General features: G+C 33.1%; 1 protein-coding gene across 1 annotated transcript; it reads left to right on the top strand.

The window, feature by feature from the left end:
• The first annotated feature begins 1,715 nt into the window (after nucleotides 1-1,715).
• On the top strand, nucleotides 1,716-9,152 carry LOC123654075 (CD63 antigen-like). Its single transcript, XM_045590035.1, has 5 exons — nucleotides 1,716-1,778; nucleotides 1,847-2,035; nucleotides 5,413-5,586; nucleotides 6,677-6,907; nucleotides 8,464-9,152. Exons 1-5 carry the CDS (start codon nucleotides 1,716-1,718, stop codon nucleotides 8,527-8,529), a joined length of 723 nt encoding a protein of 240 aa, XP_045445991.1. The 3' UTR covers nucleotides 8,530-9,152.
• The last annotated feature ends 2,583 nt before the right edge of the window (nucleotides 9,153-11,735 follow it).

Here is an 11,735-nt window from a genome sequence, read left to right as displayed (position 1 = left end):
GAAATTGAGGGAAACTCTCGAAAATCCGCAATAACTTTTTACTGGGTGTTTTTAATTTAATCGAAAGCTGATGTTTATCATGTGGTCACATATAAATTTTATCGAGATCTAATAACTGCTTTTTGAATAATCTTTGATAACACGTAGTTAGTTAACTATTTTTTCATCGATCTACGTTGTATTACTCGTCGATGTAATTGAAGTCGGTTTTTTTTTTCGTTTGCAAGCAAACACAATTATTTATTCACAGTCAGTGAAACAGTATAACTAAACTTGACTATTATTTAGGATTACCTAAGTTTGAATTTATGAGTAAAACTCAGGGGCTAATTTAGACGTTTTGGAGCAACGAATAAATGTAGGCTCCTAATTATTTTCCAAATAAATGAAACATTTCTTCTGTCAGGAGTTTCAAAAAATATTCGAACAAATAAAATTATTTCAAAAAAAGTATGTTAATGTAGTTAAATACCTCCGAATGTATCGAGGTCAACAAAAATGGAAATATTGTGCGTTAATATTTAAGAATATTATTAAGTTATGATATGAAAAATGACCGTTTACAAAAAAAGAGGCGGGTAAGTATCTTAATTTTTGACTGACTTCAAAAGAAGGGGGAGGCTCTTAATTTGACTGTGCTTTTTATGTGTGTTACCTTTTAACTTTTTACTAGGTATGCCGATTTCAATGATTCTTTTTTCAAATCGAAAGCTAGTGTTTTTTATGTGGTCCCAAATTAATTTGATCAAGATCTAATGAGGACTTTGTGAGTAATCTCTAATAATGCGTATTTAATTGATTATTCTGTCGGCTACCTACGTTGATTATTTATCGATGTCAATTAAAGTCGGTTTTTTTCGTTTACGTGCAAACACCATTATTTTAAATATTTGTTGTGGACATCACTCCTTTATGGAGGCTTCGGGGCTATAGTCCTGTATGCCGTCCTCCAAATTCAACTCAGGCAAAACTTAATTAAATTAAATAAAACCATCGCACGAGTGACCTAGTCTAACAAAATAATGTAAATATAGTAAGTGTAATGTTGTAGTTTCATTTTTGTGGTTACAAATACTACTTCTGTTTAAGTAGTAAACTAAAAATATTTTTCATTATAAAGTAGTAATTAAGTTAATGTAAATTCACATGAGGTACGTAAGGTTTATGTCAGTGATTATAAAAGGCAAGTGGGCACTTACTGCGATAAAAATGTAAATGGCATGAGGATAGAAATGTATCGCACATTTAGTTAATTAGTACCAGTTCATGCCGGCACGTGTGAACGCCTCGTTGAAGCCAAACGGAATCTAATAGTGAATTTTGTTGTGTTTTTCTTTTTTATCGTGGTTTATTCTATTAAAATATAACAAAAGTATTGTTATTAAAAATAATGTACACTTTTCATAATAGTTTTCATTAGAATTAAATAGCAGTTAAATTTATTTTTGATTATTTAATTATAATTATCATTCTAAATCTTATTTTTGAAATTATTATTAAAACCAGTTGTAAGTAACTAAGTAATTTTCACTGAAGGTCACCGTATTATTTCACAATAATGGCATATAGTCAAATAGTTAAACGAGAGTGCCGCGCTAGATAAATCCGCTTGTTTTCCTTATCAAGATTATAATACTGATAAAAATACCTGAGAGAAAACATACATCGGTTGCCCGTCACGTGGAATTGATTGCTGGGTTTTCGACTGCGCCAAAATGTTGGCGAAAATCTTCACCACGGTCAAATATACTTTAGTTTCGATTAATTTATTGTTTTTGGTAAGTGAAGTGATCATACAGGTGTTCTATTTGAAGTGTTCAGTTTGTTTAAGAAGTGTGTTTTTCAGATAACAGGTATTATTGTACTGTCCGTCGGTAGTTCTGTGCAATCCGCGTACAATGAGTACCATGTGTTCCTGTCTGAGAGATTTTTCTCTCTTCCCGCGTTTTGCATCGCTACCGGAATCATCATCTTCCTTATATCCTTTGCTGGTTTCTACGGAGCCTTCAAGGAGAACTATTACGTTATCATGGGGGTAAGTGATCACGAATAATAAAATAGTATTAAATTATCTAATAAAATGATATATAAATACTTTAAATGTTTATACCTATATTTTTTTTTAATGAACGAAAGTAAACATATAACAACAGAAAACAGTATGAAAGTCTTTCAATAGAGATTGTTCTCAATTTAAATGACGTATGATAAGAATTAAGGACTTTTATTAAAGAGCTCGTTCTAAAATAATACCTACTAGTGATGTTTCTTTAAAATTTTAAAAAGAATATAAATATTTAAAGTTTCATCGTTTGAACAATAATTTTATCTCAAAGGCCAGGTGCGGACAAGTCTTAAATTAGTTGGTATTAACATTTTATTGTCTGTGCGGCCAGCGACCTACTTTCTTAATAGAGTTATACCTACCTAGTCTATTATTGAAACCTCAAATGTACGTACGCGAATATAATCTGAAAGTGTTTTTTTTTGTTCTCAGCTAATTAAAATAAATAAAGAATTACTTTCATATCTCAAAATAAGCAAATTAAAATTACATAAACGTAAGAAGTAGCGCAGTGATGTCATATAGTTGATATTATCAAAAATTATACTGCTATATTTATTTTACACGTAATTTTCAAGCACAAAAAATATAGGAAACAAATATAAGATAGGTATATAAGTAGCGCTTATATAATTAAATTGATACATAAAATATTGATAACAGTTTTTAAATAGATACATTTTATTACTTTTTTTATACAAATAAAACTGAATAATAATAATAATAGTGTAATAGAAGCGAAAAATCTGCGCCTAATTTCACATATTTGCGGACCCCCAAGAGAGATGTTGGTCGAAGATAACACCTATATTTTTCACGTTTTTGCGATATGGAATGGTAAATCCATTAAATGTAACAGGAGGTAGTTCAGATTTATCAATACGGCTGAGCAGTTTGGAGCTTCCTATAATAATGACTTTCGTTTTATTTAGATTTTTTTTTTATGTCACTAGGTCGGCAAACAAGCGTGCGGCTCACCTGATGGTAAGCGATTACCGTAGCTTATAGACACTTGCAACACCAAAAGCATCGCAAGTGCGTTGCCTATCCAATCCTCAATCCCCCCAGGAGCTCTGGTCACCTTACTCACCAACAGGACACACAATACTGCTCGAAAACAGTATTATTTTGCTGTAATCTTCTGTAAGGTCGAGGTACTACCCCAGTCGGGCTGCTCCATATTTTGAGCAGGACATTCCTGCTGTGCCCTACCTCAGTTAAATATTTATGTTTAGGCCGTCGGCTTTTCTCCATTTACCAATAGCTAAAAGGTCATTATTAACTATCTTACCCTAACTGGTTGTCTATGTGGAAAAACCACATTAGGTATCTATATACTTATACATCTTGACTAGGACGATGTTTCTTAGTACAGTTTTGTCGTCAGTCAGTCAGTCAGCTCAGCCTATTGCAAACCACTGCTGGACATAGAGAATTTTGTCGTAGTGTAATAAAACTAGGGTTTTTGATAGTGCACCACAACTACATTTTAAACAATAAACATATTAAAAAAAACATTTACAGACTGTGACAACCCAAATAATTTTATTATTTTAATGTTTTGAAGTTAAAGATTATTATTGACATTTATTTATAACGTTTTCTAAAACATTTGCGTTTTTGAAATAGGAATGTTGGTTGAAAAAAATGGGATTGTAGTGATTGCCAAATTCACTTTTTATTATTTTAGAAATGTATAAAAATAACAATCATTCGTTATATCGTGATAAGTTTTTGACATTTCAATGCATTGTGATATGTCGAAGAAGTACCGCAATTTACTGACATCTCGTTCTTACGAGTTCTGTGATTTACTTATTAGAGATACAATTATGATTATTAATCTTTTCGATTTGTGTCGCAATTCTATCCATCTAAAGCCTGGTTTCTACACAAAAAAAGCTATTCGTTACGCTTATGCTGCATGTCGGATCGAAATATAACGGTTCAAGAGCAAATCGAATAGTTTTTTGAATATATGAACCAGTATTAAGTAAAATCATAAATACCAATTTGAATACCAAATTGAAGTTATCTTCAAATTTAAACTTTTTTAACAATATTTTTCTGAAACTTCACTCAGGATTAGCACCAACTGAATTCCTTTCAATCCATGACTAATATGTATGTATACCTACCTATTCTATATTTCTTGAAAATAACTATTTTTGGCTCTATTTCAAAAGTTACGTCTTACAAACTAACTTTCAAATGATCTCGTAGGTGGAACCGTAGAAAAATGGATATATTAAATTGACGTAAACCCTTAATCTCGAATGACAAGCAAGACTGGTCAGATGTGGTAGAGTTTGCGCTGACAAACGAAACCAAAGACCGAAGCCACAAAAATCTATTAATACTATAAAGCACGCGGTATTACAGTGTATTGATTCAGATATAAACACTAATATTTTTAAATCTGTTCATGGCATGTTGTCACAAATCTTTTAAACTATTGGATCGATTTATAGATTATTATTTACAGTATTTTGCACCATTCCCATACTTTTTCCGCATGATAAACATCGGCTTTCGATTAAATTAAAAATCATCAAAATCGGTACACCCAGTAAAAAGTTAGGCGGATTTTCGATGGTTTCCCCTCGATTTCTCTGGGATCCCATCATCAGATCTTCGTTTTCCTTATCATGGTACCACACTATCTCCTTTCCAATAAAAAAAGGACTAACAAAATAGATTCATAAATGACGAAGTTATTTAGAACATACATAAAAAACATATATACGGTCGGTATATACGGTCGAGTTGAGTAACCTCCTCCTTTTTTGAAGTCGGTTAAAAAAAATGTTGGGCACATCTTCTCTGTAATCAAGTTTTTACCCGTTTCAGTTTAAAATATAAAAGAAATATAACTTAGAGAATTTTGATTTTGAAATGCCAATTTTGACCTGGGTAAAATCCTCATGGATACCCCTCCATCGCGGAGGAACCGGATAGGTTATGTTAGACTTTTACTGACCAAAAACCACAACGTGTGAGCAGTCATCCACCTGGGTGAGGCGAGATGGGCTCGCGCTAGCATTCGCCAACCCACCCCAAATATTGATATGCCATAAAGCAGCCCGTCTGGGCAACTTCCTCAACCTTACAGAAGATCACAGCTAAATAACACTGCTCTCAAGCAGTGTTGTGTTCCTGTGGTGAGCGTAAGGTGGAGAGAGCTTCTAGGGTGGGTCAGGGTAGAGTTGGCAACGCGTTTGCTTAGCTTTTGGTGTTGCAGGCATCTATAGGCTACGGTGACCGCTTACCATCTTGTATGCCGTACGCTAGTTTACTATCCAAGATAAAAAATATTTTTCCTATTATAAATTTTATAACATTTTCAGTTCGTAGGAGCCATGATCTTGATGTTCATATTCCAACTATCAGCGTGTATCGCAGGCTATGTTCTGCGTGGAAACACGATTGCGCTTGTTCAGAAGAAGCTCATCGAAACAATGGACCTCTACGGTGAAAAGAGCTTTGAGGTTACTAAGCTGTGGGATGAAGTGCAGACTGACGTACGTTTTTACTTGTTAATTAGACAGAGTTAGTAGTTTTTTAGTAAGTTTTAAATTGGAAAATATTAACAACAAACTATAACCACATCTATACTGTCCTATAACCATCTATACTGTCAAAATGTTAGTTACAATACTCCTCCGAAACAGCTTGACCGATTTTTATGAAATTTTGTGTGCATTTCAGGTACGAGTAGATCTGAGAATCGGCTAACATCTATTTTTCATACTCCTAAGTTATAAGGGGGGGGGGGATTTCGGGGGTTATAAACATATGGTAAAATAACGTTTGCGGGGTCAGCTAGTATACACACACACACACATATATATATATATATATATATATACATATATATTTATACTGCGGTCACCAACCCGCCTGCCCAGCGTTGTGACTATGGGCAAAACACATGAGTTCACGTAATTTTTGGCGTAAACTTGTGGAGGCCTATATCCAGCAGTGGACTGTATAGGCTGTAATGATATATATTTTACTTCAGCCTACCGCAGTCCACTGCTGGATATAGGCCTCCCCAAGTTCGCGCCAGGCATCCCGGTCTTCCGCAATCCTCATCCAGCCTACACCGGCAATCTCACGTAGATCATCGGTCCAACGGGCCAATATATATATATATATATATATATATATATATATATATATATGTGTGTGTGTGTTTGTGTAACACGGTACATATACCAAAATAATATTTTTTAGAATTTGTCTGTTTATTCCGGCTAATCTCTGAAGCGGCTGGACGAATTTGACAGGATTTTCACTAGCAGATAGCTAATGTAATAAGGAGTAACTTAGGCTATTTTCATTTTAGATTTTTTTCTTATAACTCTGCAAACTGAACAATAACTATTTTGTTAAATTCCACGCGGAAAAAGTTGCGGGCACAGCTACACACACAATATAATTACAGCACAATATAATTTTTTGTTTAAAATCTTCGTCTCCAATCTTTAGCTCATTTACCTCGTTTCAATGTGGATTCTATTACATGCTGTTTATTAAATAACACGTTTATTTACATTGTTTTATAACATGATACAATCATGTGTGTTGAAAGTTGTTCTAAATTTCCAGTTCACTTGCTGTGGCGTGCTAAATTCAAGTGATTGGTTGACTCCGTTAAACACAGTGGCGACTCAAGGAGTTCCTATCAGCTGTTGTGACCATGTCTACGGTACAATCACGACTTTCAACTGCAGTATTGCTACCGCTTATAAGACTGGATGCTCAGAAGTCTTCGGTAACTGGGTGGAGTCCCATGCGACGACTATTGGGTTATCGGGAGTATTTTTAGTTTTAATGCAGGTGAGTTTTATAATTATTTATATTATTATAACAACCACAACCCAAGGAATAGAAAGGAGAGTCACTGTATACTACCCCAACGGGCTAGTCGACTGAGTATGACGATTTACTCAAGAGGCACCTACATTATCATTGTATTTTTATTAAATTTTTAAAATACAATACGTTACTTGAAGATGAAAATAATGACAAACGAGACAGAATTTTAAAATAGGTCCAAAATATTAAGAGCAAAATTAAAAAAAAGAGATTAGGTTAGACTGTTAGAATTTTAGGACACGACAAATAAAAAATTTATTTAACAGATGTAACAAGGTTTTGTGACACTTTCTGTTCTGACAGTTTACAATAAGTACTAATGATCAACAATATTCATAATATACATACATATACGCTATATGAAAGCGGCAATTATATTGAATGTGGTTTCGATTCATTACGCCTTCTAAAGTACCTACATTACACCTTGAAAGAAATAACTATGTATTCGTTACGGTTATAGACTTATTGTTCTATACTTTTTAATGAGCCATGTAAATTTTGTCCTAATACTAGTAATATTGGCGCAACGGTCACAGCACTGGTTTGTGACTATTGCGCTGAAGGTAGCGGGTCCGATCCCCGCAGATGACTAACATTTGTATCGGCCATACAAATGTTTGCCGTGATCTGGATGTTTATGCAGTCCTTGTGGGTCTCCTCACCGTGCCTCGTAGAGCACGGCAAGCCAGCCGTCGGTCCCGGTTGTTATCATGTGCATCTGATAGCGATCGTTACTCATAGTAGGGAATATATCCGCTAACCCGCATTGAAACAGCATAGTGGATTAAGCACCGATTCTTCTTCCTACATGGGGGAAAGAGTCCTATCAAAATCAAAAACAGCTTTATTCAAATAGGCTCCAAGAGCACTTTCGAATCGCCATTTTACAAATTAAAACTTTAAAAATAAATTATTATATTTGTAGAAGTAAAGCTACCATCGATTCGGAACGTAGATTCAGCAGAGAAGAATCGGCAAGAAACTCCGCAGTTACTCTTTTGAAAAATGATATATAAACTGTGTTTTAGTACAAAATGCCCAGCAGAGGGATATTACAGGCTGAAGCGTAACTAGTAATGTTGTAAATGGATCGTCCGCGGTTGGATTTTTGTTACTTTTCACACAAAACTACTTAACTAAAAACCGTTACTGAAGCAGGGCAAGAAATATTCTGCTTAAAACCTGGAGCAGTATCGCGACCTTACAGAAGATCACATCTAAATAATACTGATTTCAAGCAGTGCTGTGTTCCTGTGGTGTGTAAAGGTAACTCCTGGGGGATGGGGGATAAGGTCGCTTGCAATGCTTCTACGATAATCGCTTACCAGCATGCGAGCCGTACGCTCGTTTGCCGACCTAGTTTTATAAAAAAAAAAAAATGTAACGACTTACTAAGGTATCAACCTGGCGATCCATAAATTAATCATTAGCCTGTTCAGATATTCCGACGGTACCGGTAGCTAATCGAGTGAAACTATCTGGCAGTTTATAAAAAGGTTCTTATTGTGTTTCAGGCTCTGATTGTCGCGGGCGGATTGTGGCTGGCTAACATTTCAAGGCAGGAGCGAGAGTTTCCTTAAAATATGTATTAAATTATATAAATAGATACTAAGGATAAAATAAAAACTATTTCTGTATTTAATAGTTATTAACTTATTTCTATTCAAGCATTTTGTTTATTAATCTTTTATCAAATATTATTACGTTGTCTAAAGGATATTGTTAGTTATATTTCCAGCACTACTGTTTAGAATTAAGATGATATTGCCCTATTTAATATTTGTCAAAATATCTTTAGAACTAATATAAAACAAGAACGTCTCTTGACATAATCGTATTTAGTTAGCATAATTTGCTAGGTAGAATTGATCATTTCTGAGATGAACATTATACATTATAAACTATTCTAAAATTATTGCGTCCACGTGTAAATATACAAAAAAAAAAAAACGACACACGCAAACACACATCTTGATATAAGTATTATTTATGTATTATATATGTGATTGACTTATGTACTTAAAAACGAACAAAATGAAGTTAATAAATTATTGATCGCTTTAAAATGTTTTTCTAAAACAATGGTTTTAATAATGATTGTAAGTGTCATCAGAAATATACGTCAATGATGATAAATGTTTGTATTATTTTTAGACCTGTATCTTTTGTAATTGCGAAATTAAAAGGAAATGCTTGCATGCTATGACTTGTTTTTTTTCACTTGAATAAATTAAGGGTAGACAAAAAAAAAATCGAAGTCGCATTATTATTCCAATAGAAGTTTGTGATTGGTAGTCGATGAGAGGAAATAAAAATATTTTTAGTAATGATACTCGTATTATGACATTGAGGATTTGTCACTTTTGTAATTGTTCAATTTATGTGTATCACAAAGCTTACTTTGAAATACTATGTACTATATTTTACCCGAATCTTTAAATGTCCTTCACAACAGTCAATAACATTATTGTTTTTTTTTAAATACATTTTTTTACTCTAATTTACAGCAACCTTTTTAAGGTATAATGGTTAAATTTATATTTTTACGTATCTTTTATTGTATTAAGAAATCGTTTGAAGTCTAAATTTCAAACACCCTCAGGCCCTATATCTAAGTTTTGACAAAGATCAGCGCCTCATGAAAAAAAAAACATTAATCTGTGTTCACAATCTAGTTTCTTTAGCTATTTTATATTATTCTGACGACTGCAAAATAACATTATTCTTATTCTCTATATTATGTTAGGGTACCACTGAATTAGTAAACTACTTTGAGTAGTTTACTAATTCAGTTAACAATCGTAATTATATTAAAATTGGCGAGCACAGAAATTTACGCAGTCGGTTTAAATATTAATTCGTGTGAATTTCATAATAAAATGCGATGAGGCGATTTTCGATGTCGACACCTAACAATATTTTATATTCTATATTTGATACTAATTAGGGTTCCTTACCTCAAAAGGAAAAAACGGAACTCTTATAGGATTACTCTGTTGTCCGCCTGTGATCTTTTGAACCCTTTTCTCAGGAACGCGTTGAGGTATCAAGCTGAAATTCATATCAAATACTCAGGTCTTCTATCATTTGGAGCTATAAAAAAATGAAATGTTGTTAATGCTGCAAATTTTCGACACTTGCAAAGGAATCAAAACCTACAGTGTAGGTACTTCCCTTGAACTCAGAATCTTGAAATTTGTTACGAAGGAACGTCTTATAGCACATAGGTATAAAGGAAAAATTGCGATAAGCATAAATTTTCAGTAACATCATATAATAATAATATTTTTAATATTTTTTTGCGGAATCATCGGTGTGCGAGTCCGCCTCGCACTTGGCAGGTTTTTTTTTGATAAAGCATTTATATTTTATTACGAAATATAAATACTTTTTTTCAAATTAGTATTATATAAATTTGTATTATATACCTTAGTAATTTTTAAATTACATAAGTATAATATAAACGCCTTTTATCGCATATTATAATAATAATATACATTAAGGTGTTTTGCGATGTCGACACTTAACAAAATTTTATATTATCGATCCCCGCTGGAACGGTCGATTTTTGATATGATATTAAATAAAGTTTAAAATTTTATAGTCTATTTTTAATATGAAGATGGTGATTTTTAATACTAATTTGAAAAAGCATTGCTGCGAATCTTTGCCAGATGTATCATGCTAGTCGACAAGTTTTTTCTTCTACCAAACTAATAAATAACATTTATTTTTTTATGCTTGTCTAAATAGTTTCTTCTTTTTTAACCGACTTCCAAAAAAGGAGGAGGTTCTCAATTCGACTGTTTTTTTTTTATGTACGCTACATCAGAACTTTTGACTGGGTGGAGCGATTTCGACAAATTTTCTTTTAATCGAAAGGTGGTGTGTGCCAATTGGTCCCATTTAAATTTATTTGAGATCTAACAACTACTTTTCGAGCTATATCTAATAATGCGTTTTTACTTGACGCTTTTTTCGTCGACCTACGTTGTATTATATCACATAACTTTCTACTGGATGTGCTGATTTTGATAATTCTTTTTTTGTTGGAAAGGAGATATCCCAAGTTTAGTTCCATGATAAGGAAACCAGGATCTGATGATGGGATCCCAGAGAAATTGATGGAAATTCTTGAAAATCCGCAATAAATTTTTACTGGGTGTACCGATTTTGATAATTCTTTTTTTGTTGGAAAGGAGATATCCTTAGTTTGGTACCATGATAAGGAAACCAGGATCTGATGATGGGATCCCAGAGAAATCGAGGGAACTTCTTGAAAATCCGCAATAACTTTTTATTGGGTGTACCGATTTTGATAATTCTTTTTTTGTTGGAAAGGAGATATCCCTAGTTTGGTACCATGATAAGAAAACTAGGATCTGATGATGGGGTCCCAGAGAAATCAAGGGAACTTCTTGAAAATCCGCAATAACTTTTTACTGGGTGTACCGATTTTAATAATTTTTAATTTAATCGAAAGCTGATGTTTGTCATGTAGTCACATATAAATTTTATTGAGATCTGATAACTACTTTTCGAGTAATCTTTGATAAAGCGCAGTTACTTGACTATTTTTTCGTCGATCTACGTTGTACTACTCGTCGATGTAATTGAAGTCGGTTTTTTTTCGTTTGCGAGCATACACAATTATTAATTTATTTGTTTAATGTTTAAAAATTTATACATAACATTACAGGGAACCCAATGTGCTAGAAGTTAGTAACTAGGTAGAAGTTAGTAGTGTAGATTACAAGACAAACTTTTATTATAATCCAAAGAAAAG

This window comes from Melitaea cinxia, chromosome 5 (assembly GCF_905220565.1).
Source record: "Melitaea cinxia chromosome 5, ilMelCinx1.1, whole genome shotgun sequence".
Classification (NCBI taxonomy): Eukaryota; Metazoa; Arthropoda; class Insecta; order Lepidoptera; family Nymphalidae; genus Melitaea; species Melitaea cinxia.
This window is presented reverse-complemented; position numbering and strand designations above follow the sequence as displayed.

Coding starts and splice junctions, on each gene's coding strand:
- LOC123654075 (XM_045590035.1), top strand. CDS start 1,716: ATGTTGGCGAAAATCTTCACCACGGTCAAATATACTTTAGTTTCGATT. Junction 5,587..6,676: donor GGGATGAAGTGCAGACTGAC/GTACGTTTTTAC, acceptor CTAAATTTCCAG/TTCACTTGCTGTGGCGTGCT. Junction 6,908..8,463: donor TATTTTTAGTTTTAATGCAG/GTGAGTTTTATA, acceptor ATTGTGTTTCAG/GCTCTGATTGTCGCGGGCGG.